This window comes from Protomyctophum parallelum (assembly GCF_964188405.1).
Source record: "Protomyctophum parallelum genome assembly, chromosome: 4".
In the NCBI taxonomy this organism is placed as follows: domain Eukaryota; kingdom Metazoa; phylum Chordata; class Actinopteri; order Myctophiformes; family Myctophidae; genus Protomyctophum; species Protomyctophum parallelum.
This window is the reverse complement of record NC_139700.1, coordinates 55,866,181-55,886,162: the sequence shown is the minus strand read 5'-3', so window position 1 is coordinate 55,886,162 and position 19,982 is coordinate 55,866,181. Positions and strand designations below refer to the sequence as shown.

The window sequence follows — 19,982 nt, the reverse complement described above, 5'->3', positions numbered from 1 at the left end:
CTGAGGTCATCACCTGGGACGTATCCTCAGTGATGTATCCTGAGGTCATCACCTGGGACGTATCCTCAGTGATGTATCCTGAGGTCATCACCTGGGACGTATCCTCAGTGATGTATCCTGAGGTCATCACCTGGGACGTATCCTCAGTGATGTATCCTGAGGTCATCACCTGGGACGTATCCTCAGTGATGTATCCTGAGGTCATCACCTGGGACGTATCCTCAGTGATGTATCCTGAGGTCATCACCTGGGACGTATCCTCAGTGATGTATCCTGAGGTCACCACCTGGGACGTATCCTCAGTGATGTATCCTATGAGGTCATCACCTGGGACGTATCCTCAGTGATGTATCCTGAGGTCACCACCTGGGACGTATCCTCAGTGATGTATCCTGAGGTCATCACCTGGGACGTATCCTCAGTGATGTATCCTGAGGTCATCACCTGGGACGTATCCTCAGTGATGTATCCTGAGGTCACCACCTGGGACGTATCCTCAGTGATGTATCCCGAGGTCATCACCTGGGACGTATCCTCAGTGATGTATCCTGAGGTCATCACCTGGGACGTATCCTCAGTGATGTATCCTGAGGTCATCACCTGGGACGTATCCTCAGTGATGTATCCCGAGGTCATCACCTGGGACGTATCCTCAGTGATGTATCCTGAGGTCATCACCTGGGACGTATCCTCAGTGATGTATCCTGAGGTCATCACCTGGGACGTATCCTCAGTGATGTATCCTGAGGTCATCACCTGGGACGTATCCTCAGTGATGTATCCTGAGGTCATCACCTGGGACGTATCCTCAGTGATGTATCCTGAGGTCATCACCTGGGACGTATCCTCAGTGATGTATCCTGAGGTCATCACCTGGGACGTATCCTCAGTGATGTATCCTGAGGTCATCACCTGGGACGTATCCTCAGTGATGTATCCTGAGGTCATCACCTGGGACGTATCCTCAGTGATGTATCCTGAGGTCATCACCTGGGACGTATCCTCAGTGATGTATCCCGAGGTCATCACCTGGGACGTATCCTCAGTGATGTATCCCGAGGTCATCACCTGGGACGTATCCTCAGTGATGTATCCCGAGGTCATCACCTGGGACGTATCCTCAGTGATGTATCCCGAGGTCATCACCTGGGACGTATCCTCAGTGATGTATCCCGAGGTCATCACCTGGGACGTATCCTCAGTGATGTATCCTGAGGTCATCACCTGGGACGTATCCTCAGTGATGTATCCTGAGGTCATCACCTGGGACGTATCCTCAGTGATGTATCCTGAGGTCATCACCTGGGACGTATCCTCAGTGATGTATCCTGAGGTCATCACCTGGGACGTATCCTCAGTGATGTATCCTGAGGTCATCACCTGGGACGTATCCTCAGTGATGTATCCTGAGGTCATCACCTGGGACGTATCCTCAGTGATGTATCCTATGAGGTCATCACCTGGGACGTATCCTCAGTGATGTATCCTGAGGTCATCACCTGGGACGTATCCTCAGTGATGTATCCCGAGGTCATCACCTGGGACGTATCCTCAGTGATGTATCCCGAGGTCATCACCTGGGACGTATCCTCAGTGATGTATCCTGAGGTCATCACCTGGGACGTATCCTCAGTGATGTATCCCGAGGTCATCACCTGGGACGTATCCTCAGTGATGTATCCTGAGGTCATCACCTGGGACGTATCCTCAGTGATGTATCCTGAGGTCATCAGGGTTTCGGGTCTCGCAACATCATACCCCTCACTCAGGTGACCCAGCCGGGAGTGATCAAGTCCCGACTTACGTCCCAGTAGCTACCCTCAATCAGTCCCACTAGGGCAAAACCAGGGGCACACAATCTGTTGGAACTACTCCAGAACTACTCTGCCAGGGCTGGGAGGTACGCTTCTGGCACATGGAGGGACTAGGAGGCTCTGTGGGTTGACTCCTGTCCGGGCCCCTCCTACGTCTCATCAGGTCCACTCCTGCTCTCACCAGGAGTAGAGCGAGGACCTGTGCGTTGCACCAGAGTCCCAGCACCAGACGGTTCATTCCGGAGTGGTGGGCAATGGTTCCGCAATGTCATGGTACTGCGGTTCCGCTTGCTGTTTGCATGGCCCTCCCAATATATACTATACTATACATATATACTATACTATACATATATACTATACAACACATATACTGTATACTATATGTTACGGCTGTAGGCTGTTCAAAAGCCGTGAGCCGAGGAGCTAAGCATGAGAGTATGAGAGACACTTGTATGACGCGCACGCAAAGGAATTCAGATCCACTCCAAGCTGCCAGTTTGACCATTTATTCTTCTCCGCAGCACAGGTCAGACACAACAGTTCCCAGCTAACTATTATATACTACCGGGCCGGCATGGATGTTAAGATGCGTTATTGTGGTCAACAGAAAATGTCGACTCCCAGCTCACCCCCTCTCCGTCCAGGTTCCTCAACTCTAGTGCCAGGTAGACGCTGTGTAGTTATTAGCGTGGCAGCGCCCAGCCCCAGTGTTCACGCCGACCACCACTACCAGTGCAGTGCCCAATCTGTCCATTAACGTGACTCATACTCAACACACATATAGATCACATTATGGCTCCTACACTATACTATACATATATACTATACATATATACTATACTATACTATACTATAGATGCTTCGCTACACATGGAACCAAATGGACCCAAATGGGTCCATTACAGGTCTGTAACTCAGAGTGTACACATGGAACCAAATGGACCCAAATGGGTCCATTACAGGTCTGTAACTCAGAGTGTACACATGGAACCAAATGGACCCAAATGGGTCCATTACAGGTCTGTAGCTCAGAGTGTACACATGGACCCAAATGGGTCCATTACAGGTCTGTAGCTCAGAGTGTACACATGGAACCAAATGGACCCAAATGGGTCCATTACAGGTCTGTAGCTCAGAGTGTACACATGGAACCAAATGGACCCAAATGGGTCCATTACAGGTCTGTAGCTCAGAGTGTACACATGGAACCAAATGGACCCAAATGGACCCAAATGGGTCCATTACAGGTCTGAAGCTCAGAGTGTACACATGGAACCAAATGGAAAAGAGAGGTCGCACACAATGCATCGTGACGCATTGTGAGCTTGTAGATCAGCTATTTTCAAATGGTCGAAATGTACAGTATATAGGGTTGAAGTGGTTTTACAGTAATGTATGTTTTTCTAATCAAAATAAATTAAATCGCCAAAGTAACTAAAGTAACTAAAGTTTTCAAATAATTGTAGTGGAGTAAAAGTAAAAGTACTGGAAATTGGAAATACAGTCAATTAAAGTGCAAATACCTCAAAATTGTACTTACGTACAGTATTTGAGTAAATGTACTTATTTTCCATACTAAAATGCTTTCTTACCTTTCTTTGTAGTTGTTACGTCCCCACCAAAGAGGTCCAGGTGTTATTTTGTGCAAAAGCTCCTTATTGGCTATTTCCCCTACCATAAGCCCTCAATGAATTGCATTGAATTGAATGGGGCTATGGGGTGTTGTGCTAATTCGCTTATTTCCATCGAAAGAAGTAGTAAAGTGTGCCGCTTGGGATATTATTTACATTATGAAGAGAGGATATATACAAAACAATTATAATTTTGAGCGATGGAAATAAGCACAACACCCCATAGCCCCATTCAATTCAATGCAATTCATAGCCAAATAGCCAATAAGGAGCTTTTGCACAAAATAACACCTGGGACGTAACAACTACAAAGAAAGGTAAGAAAGCCTTTTAGTATGGAATTCTCCTTTAACAGTGTGTGTGTGTGTGTGTGTGTGTGTGTGTGTGTGTGTGTGTGTGTGTGTGTGTGTGTGTGTGTGTGTGTGCGTGTGTGTGTGTGTGTGTGTGTGTGTGTGTGTGTGTGTGTGTGTGTGTGCGTGCGTGCGTGCAGTTCATCAGCAGCGTGCACATCCAGCAGTGTGGTCTCAAAGTGCTGTCTTCCCTGGCAGACTGCTCTGGTGCAGTGGACCTCCTCTGCCAGCAGGGGGCCATAGACACGGTGCTACACACGCTGCAGATGTTCCCGAGGGAACGAGGTGTGTGTGTGTGTGTGTGTGTGTGTGTGTGTGTGTGTGTGTGTGTGTGTGTGTGTGTGTGTGTGTGTGTGTGTGTGTGTGTGTGTGTGTGTGTGTGTGTGTGTGTGTGTGTGTGTGTGTGTGTGTGTGTGTGTGTGTGTGTGAAGAAACGGCCATGGGGAAAATGCATTGGGATTCATTTCCTGGGTCACTCGCCGTTCTGAAAGGGGGAGGGGCTGCGGCGCTCTATAGTCCTGCTATCAGGCTCGTGTTGTCTTTTTGGCGACAAAATCAACACTGTTTTTTTTTGTTTTTTCACACACACACACACACACACACACACACACACACACACACACACACACACACACACACACACACACACACACAGAGATCCACTTCTGGGGGCTGACCCTGCTCCAGCACCTGGTGTCCAAGAAGAAGCTGTCCAGGATGATCGTTCCGGTTCTGGCCTCGGTTCTGGTCTCCTCCCTGGTCCAGTACGGAGAGGACCCCCCCATGCTGCTGAAGGTGAGTTCTGGTCTCCTCCCTGGTCCAGTACGGAGAGGACCCCCCCATGCTGCTGAAGGTGAGTTCTGGTCTCCTCCCTGGTCCAGTATGGAGAGGACCCCCCCATGCTGCTGAAGGTGAGTTCTGGTCTCCTCACCTGGTCCAGTATGGAGAGGACCCCCCCCCCCCCCCATGCTGCTGAAGTTGGGGTAGGGTTTCCAGTAGTGATATAGTGATAGTGATAGTGATAGTGGTGATGCTCTCCGTAGGGTTTCCAGTAGTGATATAGTGATGGTGATAGTGGTGATGTTCTCCGTAGGGTTTCCAGTAGTGATATAGTGATGGTGATAGTGGTGATGTTCTCCGTAGGGTTTCCAGTAGTGATATAGTGATGGTGATAGTGGTGATGTTCTCCGTAGGGTTTCCAGTAGTGATATAGTGATGGTGATAGTGGTGATGTTCTCCGTAGGGTTTCCAGTAGTGATATAGTGATAGTGATAGTGGTGATGCTCTCCGTAGGGTTTCCAGTAGTGATATAGTGATAGTGATAGTGGTGATGCTCTCCGTAGGGTTTCCAGTAGTGATATAGTGATATAGTGATAGTGGTGATGTTCTCCGTAGGGTTTCCAGTAGTGATATAGTGGTAGTGATAGTGGTGATTTTCTCCGTAGGGTTTCCAGTAGTGATATAGTGATAGTGATAGTGGTGATGTTCTCCGTAGGGTTTCCAGTAGTGATATAGTGATAGTGATAGTGGTGATGCTCTCCGTAGGGTTTCCAGTAGTGATATAGTGATAGTGATAGTGGTGATGTTCTCCGTAGGGTTTCCAGTAGTGATATAGTGATATAGTGATAGTGGTGATGCTCTCCGTAGGGTTTCCAGTAGTGATATAGTGATAGTGATAGTGGTGATGTTCTCCGTAGGGTTTCCAGTAGTGATATAGTGATAGTGATAGTGGTGATGTTCTCCGTAGGGTCTCCAGTAGTGATATAGTGATAGTGATAGTGGTGATGTTCTCCATAGGGTTTCCAGTACTGATATAGTGATAGTGATAGTGGTGATGTTCTCCGTAGGGTCTCCAGTAGTGATATAGTGATATAGTGATAGTGGTGATGTTCTCCGTAGGGTTTCCAGTAGTGATATAGTGATAGTGATAGTGGTGATGTTCTCCGTAGGGTTTCCAGTAGTGATATAGTGATAGTGATAGTGGTGATGCTCTCCGTAGGGTCTCCAGTAGTGATATAGTGATAGTGATAGTGGTGATGTTCTCCGTAGGGTTTCCAGTAGTGATATAGTGGTAGTGTTAGTGGTGATGCTCTCCGTAGGGTTTCCAGTAGTGATATAGTGATAGTGGTGATGTTCTCCGTAGGGTTTCCAGTAGTGATATAGTGATAGTGATAGTGGTGATGTTCTCCGTAGGGTTTCCAGTAGTGATATAGTGATAGTGATAGTGGTGATGCTCTCCGTAGGGTTTCCAGTAGTGATATAGTGGTAGTGTTAGTGGTGATGCTCTCCGTAGGGTTTCCAGTAGTGATATAGTGATAGTGGTGATGTTCTCCGTAGGGTTTCCAGTAGTGATATAGTGATAGTGATAGTGGTGATGTTCTCCGTAGGGTCTCCAGTAGTGATATAGTGATAGTGATAGTGGTGATGTTCTCCGTAGGGTTTCCAGTAGTGATATAGTGATAGTGGTGATGTTCTCCGTAGGGTTTCCAGTAGTGATATAGTGATAGTGATAGTGGTGATGTTCTCCGTAGGGTTTCCAGTAGTGATATAGTGAGAGTGATAGTGGTGATGTTCTCCGTATGGTTTCCAGTAGTGATATAGTGATATAGTGATAGTGATAGTGATATAGTGATATAGTGATAGTGGTGATGTTCTCCGTAGGGTTTCCAGTAGTGATATAGTGATAGTGATAGTGGTGATGCTCTCCGTAGGGTCTCCAGTAGTGATATAGTGATAGTGATAGTGGTGATGTTCTCCGTAGGGTTTCCAGTAGTGATATAGTGATAGAGATAGTGGTGATGTTCTCCGTAGGGTTTCCAGTAGTGAGATAGTGATAGTGGTGATGCTCTCCGTAGGGTCTCCAGTAGTGATATAGTGATAGTGGTGATGTTCTCCGTAGGGTTTCCAGTAGTGATATAGTGATATAGTGAGAGTGGTGATGTTCTCCGTAGGGTTTCCAGTAGTGATATAGTGATAGTGATAGTGATATAGTGATAGTGATAGTGGTGATGTTCTCCGTAGGGTTTCCAGTAGTGATATAGTGATAGTGATAGTGGTGATGTTCTCCGTAGGGTTTCCAGTAGTGATATAGTGATAGTGGTGATGTTCTCCGTAGGGTTTCCAGTAGTGATATAGTGATAGTGATAGTGGTGATGTCCTCCGTAGGGTTTCCAGTAGTGATATAGTGATAGTGGTGATGTTCTCCGTAGGGTTTCCAGTAGTGATATAGTGATAGTGATAGTGGTGATGTTCACCGTAGGGTCTCCAGTAGTGATATAGTGATAGTGATAGTGGTGATGTTATCCGTAGGGTTTCCAGTAGTGATACAGTGATAGTGATAGTGGTGATGTTCTCCGTAGGGTTTCCAGTAGTGATATAGTGATAGTGATAGTGGTGATGTTCTCCGTAGGGTCTCCAGTAGTGATATAGTGATAGTGATAGTGGTATAGTGATAGTGATATAGTGATAGTGATATAGTGATAGTGATAGTGGTGATGCTCTCCGTAGGGTCTCCAGTAGTGATATAGTGATAGTGGTGATGTTCTCCGTAGGGTTTCCAGTAGTGATATAGTGATAGTGATATAGTGATAGTGGTGATGCTCTCCGTAGGGTCTCCAGTAGTGATATAGTGATAGTGATAGTGGTGATGTTCTCTGTAGGGTTTCCAGTAGTGATATAGTGATAGTGGTGATGTTCTCCGTAGGGTTTCCAGTAGTGATATAGTGATAGTGATAGTGGTGATGCTCTCCGTAGGGTTTCCAGTAGTGATATAGTGATAGTGATAGTGGTGATGTTCTCCGTAGGGTTTCCAGTAGTGATATAGTGATAGTGATAGTGGTGATGTTCTCCGTAGGGTTTCCAGTAGTGATATAGTGATAGTGATAGTGGTGATGTTCTCCGTAGGGTTTCCAGTAGTGATATAGTGATAGTGATAGTGGTGATGTTCTCCGTAGGGTTTCCAGTAGTGATATAGTGATAGTGATAGTGGTGATGCTCTCCGTAGGGTCTCCAGTAGTGATATAGTGATAGTGATAGTGGTGATGTTCTCCGTAGGGTTTCCAGTAGTGATATAGTGATAGTGATAGTGATATAGTGATATAGTGATAGTGGTGATGCTCTCCGTAGGGTTTCCAGTAGTGATATAGTGATAGTGATAGTGGTGATGCTCTCCGTAGGGTTTCCAGTAGTGATATAGTGATAGTGATAGTGGTGATGTTCTCCGTAGGGTTTCCAGTAGTGATATAGTGATAGTGATAGTGGTGATGTTCTCCGTAGGGTCTCCAGTAGTGATATAGTGATAGTGATAGTGGTGATGCTCTCCGTAGGGTTTCCAGTAGTGATATAGTGATATAGTGATAGTGGTGATGCTATCCGTAGGGTCTCCAGTAGTGATATAGTGATAGTGATAGTGGTGATGTTCTCCGTAGGGTTTCCAGTAGTGATATAGTGATAGTGGTGATGCTCTCCGTAGGGTTTCCAGTAGTGATATAGTGATAGTGATAGTGGTCATGTTCTCCGTAGGGTTTCCAGTAGTGATATAGTGATAATGGTGATGCTCTCCGTAGGGTTTCCAGTAGTGATATAGTGATAGTGATAGTGGTCATGTTCTCCGTAGGGTTTCCAGTAGTGATATAGTGATAGTGGTGATGTTCTCCGTAGGGTTTCCAGTAGTGATATAGTGATATAGTGATAGTGGTGATGTTCTCCGTAGGGTTTCCAGTAGTGATATAGTGGTAGTGATAGTGGTGATGTTCTCCGTAGGGTTTCCAGTAGTGATATAGTGATAGTGGTGATGTTCTCCGTAGGGTTTCCAGTAGTGATATAGTGATAGTGATAGTGGTGATGCTCTCCGTAGGGTTTCCAGTAGTGATATAGTGATAGTGATAGTGGTGATGTTCTTCGTAGGGTTTCCAGTAGTGATATAGTGATAGTGGTAGTGATAGTGGTGATGTTCTCCGTAGGGTTTCCAGTAGTGATATAGTGATATAGTGATAGTGGTGATGCTCTCCGTAGGGTTTCCAGTAGTGATATAGTGATAGTGATAGTGGTGATGCTCTCCGTAGGGTCTCCAGTAGTGATATAGTGATAGTGATAGTGGTGATGTTCTCCGTAGGGTTTCCAGTAGTGATATAGTGATAGTGATAGTGGTGATGCTCTCCGTAGGGTCTCCAGTAGTGATATAGTGATAGTGATAGTGGTGATGCTCTCCGTAGGGTCTCCAGTAGTGATATAGTGATAGTGATAGTGGTGATGTTCTCCGTAGGGTTTCCAGTAGTGATATAGTGATAGTGATAGTGGTGATGTTCTCCGTAGGGTTTCCAGTAGTGATATAGTGATAGTGGTGATGTTCTCCGTAGGGTTTCCAGTAGTGATATAGTGATAGTGATAGTGGTGATGTTCTCCGTAGGGTTTCCAGTAGTGATATAGTGATAGTGATAGTGGTGATGTTCTCCGTAGGGTTTCCAGTAGTGATATAGTGATAGTGGTGATGTTCTCCGTAGGGTCTCCAGTAGTGATATAGTGATAGTGATAGTGGTGATGTTCTCCGTAGGGTTTCCAGTAGTGATATAGTGATAGTGATAGTGGTGATGTTCTCCGTAGGGTCTCCAGTAGTGATATAGTGATAGTGATAGTGGTGATGTTCTCCGTAGGGTTTCCAGTAGTGATATAGTGATAGTGGTGATGTTCTCCGTAGGGTTTCCAGTAGTGATATAGTGATAGTGATAGTGGTGATGCTCTCCGTAGGGTTTCCAGTAGTGATATAGTGATAGTGATAGTGGTGATGTTCTCCGTAGGGTTTCCAGTAGTGATATAGTGATAGTGATAGTGGTGATGTTCTCCGTAGGGTTTCCAGTAGTGATATAGTGGTAGTGATAGTGGTGATGCTCTCCGTAGGGTTTCCAGTAGTGATATAGTGATATAGTGATAGTGGTGATGCTCTCCGTAGGGTTTCCAGTAGTGATATAGTGATAGTGATAGTGGCCATGTTCTCCGTAGGGTTTCCAGTAGTGATATAGTGATAGTGATAGTGGTCATGTTCTCCGTAGGGTTTCCAGTAGTGATATAGTGATATAGTGATAGTGGTGATGCTCTCCGTAGGGTCTCCAGTAGTGATATAGTGATAGTGGTGATGTTCTCCGTAGGGTCTCCAGTAGTGATATAGTGATAGTGATAGTGGTCATGTTCTCCGTAGGGTTTCCAGTAGTGATATAGTGATAGTGATAGTGGTCATGTTCTCCGTAGGGTTTCCAGTAGTGATATAGTGATAGTGATAGTGGTGATGTTCTCCGTAGGGTTTCCAGTAGTGATATAGTGATAGTGGTGATGTTCTCCGTAGGGTTTCCAGTAGTGATATAGTGATAGTGATAGTGGTGATGTTCTCCGTAGGGTTTCCAGTAGTGATATAGTGATAGTGATAGTGGTGATGCTCTCCGTAGGGTTTCCAGTAGTGATATAGTGATAGTGGTGATGTTCTCCGTAGGGTTTCCAGTAGTGATATAGTGATATAGTGATAGTGGTGATGTTCTCCGTAGGGTTTCCAGTAGTGATATAGTGATAGTGATAGTGGTGATGTTCACCGTAGGGTTTCCAGTAGTGATATAGTGATAGTGATAGTGGTGATGTTCTCCGTAGGGTTTCCAATAGTGATATAGTGATAGTGATAGTGGTGATGTTCTCCGTAGGGTTTCCAGTAGTGATATAGTGATATAGTGATAGTGGTGATGTTCTCCGTAGGGTTTCCAGTAGTGATATAGTGATAGTGGTGATGTTCTCCGTAGGGTTTCCAGTAGTGATATAGTGATAGTGGTGATGTTCTCCGTAGGGTTTCCAGTAGTGATATAGTGATAGTGATAGTGGTGATGTTCTCCGTAGGGTTTCCAGTAGTGATATAGTGATAGTGATAGTGGTGATGCTCTCCGTAGGGTTTCCAGTAGTGATATAGTGATAGTGATAGTGGTGATGTTCTCCGTAGGGTTTCCAGTAGTGATATAGTGATAGTGATAGTGATAGTGGTGATGTTCTCCGTAGGGTTTCCAGTAGTGATAGTGATAGTGGTGATGTTCTCCGTAGGGTTTCCAGTAGTGATATAGTGATAGTGGTGATGTTCTCCGTAGGGTTTCCAGTAGTGATATAGTGATAGTGATAGTGGTGATGTTCTCCGTAGGGTTTCCAGTAGTGATATAGTGATAGTGATAGTGGTGATGCTCTCCGTAGGGTTTCCAGTAGTGATATAGTGATAGTGGTGATGTTCTCCGTAGGGTTTCCAGTAGTGATATAGTGGTAGTGATAGTGGTGATGCTCTCCGTAGGGTTTCCAGTAGTGATATAGTGATATAGTGATAGTGGTGATGCTCTCCGTAGGGTTTCCAGTAGTGATATAGTGATAGTGGTGATGCTCTCCGTAGGGTTTCCAGTAGTGATATAGTGATAGTGATAGTGGTGATGTTCTCCGTAGGGTTTCCAGTAGTGATATAGTGATAGTGATAGTGGTGATGCTCTCCGTAGGGTTTCCAGTAGTGATATAGTGATATAGTGATAGTGGTGATGTTCTCCGTAGGGTTTCCAGTAGTGATATAGTGGTAGTGATAGTGGTGATGTTCTCCGTAGGGTTTCCAGTAGTGATATAGTGATAGTGATAGTGGTGATGCTCTCCGTAGGGTTTCCAGTAGTGATATAGTGATAGTGGTGATGTTCTCCGTAGGGTTTCCAGTAGTGATATAGTGGTAGTGATAGTGGTGATGTTCTCCGTAGGGTCTCCAGTAGTGATATAGTGATAGTGATAGTGGTGATGTTCTCCGTAGGGTTTCCAGTAGTGATATAGTGATAGTGATAGTGGTGATGCTCTCCGTAGGGTCTCCAGTAGTGATATAGTGATAGTGATAGTGGTGATGTTCTCCGTAGGGTTTCCAGTAGTGATATAGTGATAGTGATAGTGGTGATGTTCTCCGTAGGGTTTCCAGTAGTGATATAGTGATAGTGATAGTGGTGATGTTCTCCGTAGGGTTTCCAGTAGTGATATAGTGATAGTGATAGTGGTGATGTTCTCCGTAGGGTTTCCAGTAGTGATATAGTGATAGTGATAGTGGTGATGTTCTCCGTAGGGTTTCCAGTAGTGATATAGTGATAGTGGTGATGTTCTCCGTAGGGTCTCCAGTAGTGATATAGTGATAGTGATAGTGGTGATGTTCTCCGTAGGGTTTCCAGTAGTGATATAGTGATAGTGATAGTGGTGATGCTCTCCGTAGGGTTTCCAGTAGTGATATAGTGATAGTGATAGTGGTGATGTTCTCCGTAGGGTTTCCAGTAGTGATATAGTGATAGTGATAGTGGTGATGTTCTCCGTAGGGTTTCCAGTAGTGATATAGTGATAGTGTTAGTGGTGATGCTCTCCGTAGGGTTTCCAGTAGTGATATAGTGATAGTGATAGTGGCCATGTTCTCCGTAGGGTTTCCAGTAGTGATATAGTGATAGTGATAGTGGCCATGTTCTCCGTAGGGTTTCCAGTAGTGATATAGTGATAGTGGCCATGTTCTCCGTAGGGTTTCCAGTAGTGATATAGTGATATAGTGATAGTGGTGATGTTCTCCGTAGGGTCTCCAGTAGTGATATAGTGATAGTGATAGTGGTCATGTTCTCCGTAGGGTTTCCAGTAGTGATATAGTGATAGTGATAGTGGTGATGTTCTCCGTAGGGTTTCCAGTAGTGATATAGTGATAGTGGTGATGTTCTCCGTAGGGTTTCCAGTAGTGATATAGTGATAGTGATAGTGGTGATGTTCTCCGTAGGGTTTCCCGTAGTGATATAGTGATAGTGATAGTGGTGATGCTCTCCGTAGGGTTTCCAGTAGTGATATAGTGATAGTGGTGATGTTCTCCGTAGGGTTTCCAGTAGTGATATAGTGATATAGTGATAGTGGTGATGTTCTCCGTAGGGTTTCCAGTAGTGATATAGTGATAGTGATAGTGGTGATGTTCACCGTAGGGTTTCCAGTAGTGATATAGTGATAGTGATAGTGGTGATGTTCTCCGTAGGGTTTCCAATAGTGATATAGTGATAGTGATAGTGGTGATGTTCTCCGTAGGGTTTCCATTAGTGATATAGTGATATAGTGATAGTGGTGATGTTCTCCGTAGGGTTTCCAGTAGTGATATATTGGTAGTGATAGTGGTGATGCTCTCTGTAGGGTTTCCAGTAGTGATATAGTGATATAGTGATAGTGGTGATGTTCTCCGTAGGGTTTCCAGTAGTGATATAGTGATAGTGATAGTGGTGATGTTCTCCGTAGGGTTTCCAGTAGTGATATAGTGATAGTGATAGTGGTGATGTTCTCCGTAGGGTTTCCAGTAGTGATATAGTGATAGTGATAGTGGTGATGCTCTCCGTAGGGTTTCCAGTAGTGATATAGTGATAGTGATAGTGGTGATGTTCTCCGTAGGGTTTCCAGTAGTGATATAGTGATAGTGGTGATGCTCTCCGTAGGGTCTCCAGTAGTGATATAGTGATAGTGATAGTGGTGATGTTCTCCGTAGGGTTTCCAGTAGTGATATAGTGATAGTGATAGTGGTGATGTTCTCCGTAGGGTTTCCAGTAGTGATATAGTGATAGTGATAGTGGTGATGCTCTCCGTAGGGTCTCCAGTAGTGATATAGTGATAGTGATAGTGGTGATGTTCTCCGTAGGGTTTCCAGTAGTGATATAGTGATATAGTGATAGTGGTGATGTTCTCCGTAGGGTTTCCAGTAGTGATATAGTGATAGTGATAGTGGTGATGTTCTCCGTAGGGTTTCCAATAGTGATATAGTGATAGTGATAGTGGTGATGTTCTCCGTAGGGTTTCCAGTAGTGATATAGTGATAGTGGTGATGTTCTCCGTAGGGTTTCCAGTAGTGATATAGTGGTAGTGATAGTGGTGATGCTCTCTGTAGGGTTTCCAGTAGTGATATAGTGATATAGTGATAGTGGTGATGTTCTCCGTAGGGTTTCCAGTAGTGATATAGTGATAGTGATAGTGGTGATGTTCTCCGTAGGGTTTCCAGTAGTGATATAGTGATAGTGATAGTGGTGATGTTCTCCGTAGGGTTTCCAGTAGTGATATAGTGATAGTGGTGATGCTCTCCGTAGGGTTTCCAGTAGTGATATAGTGATAGTGATAGTGGTGATGTTCTCCGTAGGGTTTCCAGTAGTGATATAGTGATAGTGATAGTGGTGATGTTCTCCGTAGGGTCTCCAGTAGTGATATAGTGATAGTGGTGATGTTCTCCGTAGGGTTTCCAGTAGTGATATAGTGATAGTGATAGTGGTGATGCTCTCCGTAGGGTCTCCAGTAGTGATATAGTGATAGTGATAGTGGTGATGCTCTCCGTAGGGTTTCCAGTAGTGATATAGTGATAGTGATAGTGGTGATGTTCTCCGTAGGGTTTCCAGTAGTGATATAGTGATAGTGATAGTGATAGTGGTGATGTTCTCCGTAGGGTTTCCAGTAGTGATATAGTGATATAGTGATAGTGGTGATGCTCTCCGTAGGGTCTCCAGTAGTGATATAGTGATAGTGATAGTGGTGATGTTCTCCGTAGGGTTTCCAGTAGTGATATAGTGATAGTGATAGTGGTGATGCTCTCCGTAGGGTCTCCAGTAGTGATATAGTGGTAGTGATAGTGGTGATGTTCTCCGTAGGGTTTCCAGTAGTGATATAGTGATAGTGATAGTGGTGATGCTCTCCGTAGGGTCTCCAGTAGTGATATAGTGATAGTGATAGTGGTGATGCTCTCCGTAGGGTCTCCAGTAGTGATATAGTGATAGTGATAGTGGTGATGTTCTCCGTAGGGTCTCCAGTAGTGATATAGTGATAGTGATAGTGGTGATGCTCTCCGTAGGGTCTCCAGTAGTGATATAGTGATAGTGATAGTGGTGATGTTCTCCGTAGGGTTTCCAGTAGTGATATAGTGATAGTGATAGTGGTGATGTTCTCCGTAGAGTTTCCAGTAGTGATATAGTGATAGTGATAGTGGTGATGCTCTCTGTAGGGTTTCCAGTAGTGATATAGTGGTAGTGATAGTGGTGATGCTCTCCGTAGGGTCTCCAGTAGTGATATAGTGATAGTGGTGATGTTCTCCGTAGGGTCTCCAGTAGTGATATAGTGATAGTGATAGTGGTCATGTTCTCCGTAGGGTTTCCAGTAGTGATACAGTGATAGTGATAGTGGTGATGTTCTCCGTAGGGTTTCCAGTAGTGATATAGTGATAGTGATAGTGGTGATGTTCTCCGTAGGGTTTCCAGTAGTGATATAGTGATAGTGATAGTGGTGATGCTCTCCGTAGGGTTTCCAGTAGTGATATAGTGATAGTGATAGTGGTGATGCTCTCCGTAGGGTTTCCAGTAGTGATATAGTGATAGTGATAGTGGTGATGTTCTCCGTAGGGTTTCCAGTAGTGATATAGTGATAGTGATAGTGATATAGTGATAGTGGTGATGTTCTCCGTAGGGTTTCCAGTAGTGATATAGTGGTAGTGATAGTGGTGGTGTTCTCCGTAGGGTTTCCAGTAGTGATATAGTGATAGTGTTAGTGGTGATGCTCTCCGTAGGGTTTCCAGTAGTGATATAGTGATAGTGGTGATGTTCTCCGTAGGGTTTCCAGTTGTGATATAGTGATAGTGATAGTGGTGATGTTCTCCGTAGGGTTTCCAGTAGTGATATAGTGATAGTGGTGATGTTCTCCGTAGGGTTTCCAGTAGTGATATAGTGATAGTGGTGATGTTCTCCGTAGGGTTTCCAGTAGTGATATAGTGATAGTGGTGATGTTCTCCGTAGGGTTTCCAGTAGTGATATAGTGATAGTGATAGTGGTGATGTTCTCCGTAGGGTTTCCAGTAGTGATATAGTGATAGTGATAGTGGTGATGCTCTCCGTAGGGTCTCCAGTAGTGATATAGTGATATAGTGATAGTGGTGATGTTCTCCGTAGAGTTTCCAGTAGTGATATAGTGATAGTGATAGTGGTGATGCTCTCTGTAGGGTTTCCAGTAGTGATATAGTGGTAGTGATAGTGGTGATGTTCTCCGTAGGGTTTCCAGTAGTGATATAGTGATAGTGATAGTGGTGATGTTCTCCGTAGGGTTTCCAGTAGTGATATAGTGATAGTGGTGATGTTCTCCGTAGGGTCTCCAGTAGTGATATAGTGATAGTGATAGTGGTGATGTTCTCCGTAGGGTTTCCAGTAGTGATATAGTGATAGTGATAGTGGTGATGCTCTCCGTAGGGTCTCCAGTAGTGATATAGTGATAGTGATAGTGGTGATGCTCTCCGTAGGGTTTCCAGTAGTGATATAGTGATAGTGATAGTGGTGATGTTCTCCGTAGGGTCTCCAGTAGTGATATAGTGATAGTGATAGTGGTGATGCTCTCCGTAGGGTCTCCAGTAGTGATATAGTGGTAGTGATAGTGGTGATGTTCTCCGTAGGGTCTCCAGTAGTGATATAGTGATAGTGATAGTGGTGATGTTCTCCGTAGGGTTTCCAGTAGCGATATAGTGATAGTGATAGTGGTGATGCTCTCCGTAGGGTTTCCAGTAGTGATATAGTGATAGTGATAGTGGTGATGCACTCCGTAGGGTTTCCAGTAGTGATATAGTGATAGTGATAGTGATGTTCTCCGTAGGGTTTCCAGTAGTGATATAGTGATAGTGATAGTGATGTTCTCCGTAGGGTTTCCAGTAGTGATATAGTGGTAGTGATAGTGGTGATGTTCTCCGTAGGGTTTCCAGTAGTGATATAGTGATAGTGATAGTGGTGATGTTCTCCGTAGGGTTTCCAGTAGTGATATAGTGATAGTGGTGATGTTCTCCGTAGGGTTTCCAGTAGTGATATAGTGATAGTGGTGATGTTCTCCATAGGGTCTCCAGTAGTGATATAGTGATATAGTGATAGTGATAGTGGTGATGTTCTCCGTAGGGTTTCCAGTAGTGATATAGTGGTAGTGATAGTGGTGATGTTCTCCGTAGGGTCTCCAGTAGTGATATAGTGGTAGTGATAGTGGTGATGTTCTCCGTAGGGTTTCCAGTAGTGATATAGTGATAGTGATAGTGGCGATGTTCTCCGTAGGGTTTCCAGTAGTGATATAGTGATAGTGGTCATGTTCTCCGTAGGGTTTCCAGTAGTGATACAGTGATAGTGATAGTGGTGATGTTCTCCGTAGGGTTTCCAGTAGTGATATAGTGATAGTGATAGTGGTGATGCTCTCCGTAGGGTTTCCAGTAGTGATATAGTGATAGTGATAGTGGTGATGCTCTCCGTAGGGTTTCCAGTAGTGATATAGTGATAGTGATAGTGGTGATGTTCTCCGTAGGGTTTCCAGTAGTGATATAGTGATAGTGATAGTGATATAGTGATAGTGGTGATGTTCTCCGTAGGGTTTCCAGTAGTGATATAGTGGTAGTGATAGTGGTGGTGTTCTCCGTAGGGTTTCCAGTAGTGATATAGTGATAGTGTTAGTGGTGATGCTCTCCGTAGGGTTTCCAGTAGTGATATAGTGATAGTGGTGATGTTCTCCGTAGGGTTTCCAGTTGTGATATAGTGATAGTGATAGTGGTGATGTTCTCCGTAGGGTTTCCAGTAGTGATATAGTGATAGTGGTGATGTTCTCCGTAGGGTTTCCAGTAGTGATATAGTGATAGTGGTGATGTTCTCCGTAGGGTTTCCAGTAGTGATATAGTGATAGTGGTGATGTTCTCCGTAGGGTTTCCAGTAGTGATATAGTGATAGTGATAGTGGTGATGTTCTCCGTAGGGTTTCCAGTAGTGATATAGTGATAGTGATAGTGGTGATGCTCTCCGTAGGGTCTCCAGTAGTGATATAGTGATATAGTGATAGTGGTGATGCTCTCCGTAGGGTTTCCAGTAGTGATATAGTGATATAGTGATAGTGGTGATGTTCTCCGTAGGGTTTCCAGTAGTGATATAGTGATATAGTGATAGTGGTGATGTTCTCCGTAGGGTTTCCAGTAGTGATATAGTGGTAGTGATAGTGGTGATGTTCTCCGTAGGGTTTCCAGTAGTGATATAGTGATAGTGATAGTGGTGATGCTCTCCGTAGGGTTTCCAGTAGTGATATAGTGATAGTGATAGTGGTGATGTTCTCCGTAGGGTTTCCAGTAGTGATATAGTGATAGTGATAGTGGTGATGTTCTCCGTAGGGTTTCCAGTAGTGATATAGTGATAGTGATAGTGGTGATGTTCTCCGTAGGGTTTCCAGTAGTGATATAGTGATAGTGGTGATGTTCTCCGTAGGGTTTCCAGTAGTGATATAGTGATAGTGATAGTGGTGATGCTCTCCGTAGGGTTTCCAGTAGTGATATAGTGATAGTGATAGTGGTGATGCTCTCCGTAGGGTTTCCAGTAGTGATATAGTGATAGTGATAGTGGTGATGTTCTCCGTAGGGTTTCCAGTAGTGATATAGTGATATAGTGATAGTGGTGATGCTCTCCGTAGGGTTTCCAGTAGTGATATAGTGATAGTGATAGTGGTGATGTTCTCCGTAGGGTTTCCAGTAGTGATATAGTGATAGTGATAGTGATATAGTGATAGTGGTGATGTTCTCCGTAGGGTTTCCAGTAGTGATATAGTGGTAGTGATAGTGGTGATGTTCTCCGTAGGGTTTCCAGTAGTGATATAGTGGTAGTGATAGTGGTGATGCTCTCCGTAGGGTTTCCAGTAGTGATATAGTGATAGTGATAGTGGTGATGTTCTCCGTAGGGTTTCCAGTAGTGATATAGTGATAGTGGTGATGTTCTCCGTAGGGTTTCCAGTAGTGATATAGTGATAGTGGTGATGTTCTCCGTAGGGTCTCCAGTAGTGATATAGTGATAGTGATAGTGGTGATGTTCTCCGTAGGGTCTCCAGTAGTGATATAGTGATAGTGGTGATGCTCTCCGTAGGGTTTCCAGTAGTGATATAGTGATATAGTGATAGTGGTGATGTTCTCCGTAGGGTTTCCAGTAGTGATATAGTGATAGTGATAGTGGTGATGTTCTCCGTAGGGTTTCCAGTAGTGATATAGTGATAGTGGTAGTGGTGATGTTCTCCGTAGGGTTTCCAGTAGTGATATAGTGATAGTGATATAGTGATAGTGATAGTGATAGTCATAGTGATATAGTGATAGTGATAGTGGTGATGCTCTCCGTAGGGTTTCCAGTAGTGATATAGTGATAGTGATAGTGGTGATGTTCTCCGTAGGGTTTCCAGTAGTGATATAGTGATAGTGATAGTGATATAGTGATAGTGGTGATGCTCTCCGTAGGGTTTCCAGTAGTGATATAGTGATAGTGATAGTGATATAGTGATAGTGGTGATGCTCTCCGTAGGGTTTCCAGTAGTGATATAGTGATAGTGATAGTGGTGATGTTCTCCGTAGGGTCTCCAGTAGTGATATAGTGATAGTGATAGTGGTGATGTTCTCCGTAGGGTTTCCAGTAGTGATATAGTGATAGTGATAGTGGTGATGCTCTCCGTAGGGTTTCCAGTAGTGATATAGTGATAGTGATAGTGGTGATGCTCTCCGTAGGGTTTCCAGTAGTGATATAGTGATAGTGATAGTGGTGATGTTCTCCGTAGGGTTTCCAGTAGTGATATAGTGATATAGTGATAGTGGTGATGTTCTCCGTAGGGTTTCCAGTAGTGATATAGTGATAGTGATAGTGGTGATGTTCTCCGTAGGGTTTCCAGTAGTGATAGTGATAGTGGTGATGTTCTCCGTAGGGTTTCCAGTAGTGATATAGTGATAGTGATAGTGGTGATGTTCTCCGTAGGGTTTCCAGTAGTGATATAGTGATATAGTGATAGTGGTGATGTTCTCCGTAGGGTTTCCAGTAGTGATATAGTGATAGTGATAGTGGTGATGTTCTCCGTAGGGTCTCCAGTAGTGATATAGTGATAGTGATAGTGGTGATGTTCTCCGTAGGGTTTCCAGTAGTGATATAGTGATAGTGATAGTGGTGATGTTCTCCGTAGGGTTTCCAGTAGTGATAGTGATAGTGGTGATGTTCTCTGTAGGGTTTCCAGTAGTGATATAGTGATAGTGATAGTGGTGATGTTCTCCGTAGGGTTTCCAGTAGTGATATAGTGATAGTGATAGTGGTGATGTTCTCCGTAGGGTTTCCAGTAGTGATATAGTGATATAGTGATAGTGGTGATGCTCTCC

The 19,982-nt window shown here is 44.4% G+C and overlaps 1 protein-coding gene across 1 annotated transcript in view; it reads left to right on the top strand.

Annotated features, from left to right (window-relative positions):
* Positions 1–19,982, top strand: part of lrrk2 (leucine-rich repeat kinase 2) — a 191,666-nt gene that overhangs the window by 57,884 nt on the left and 113,800 nt on the right. Inside the window, exons 14-15 of the mRNA XM_083762898.1 lie at positions 3,936–4,080; positions 4,451–4,590. Coding sequence (XP_083619024.1) covers positions 3,936–4,080; positions 4,451–4,590 — 285 coding nt within the window. The remainder of the gene's footprint in view (positions 1–3,935; positions 4,081–4,450; positions 4,591–19,982) is intronic.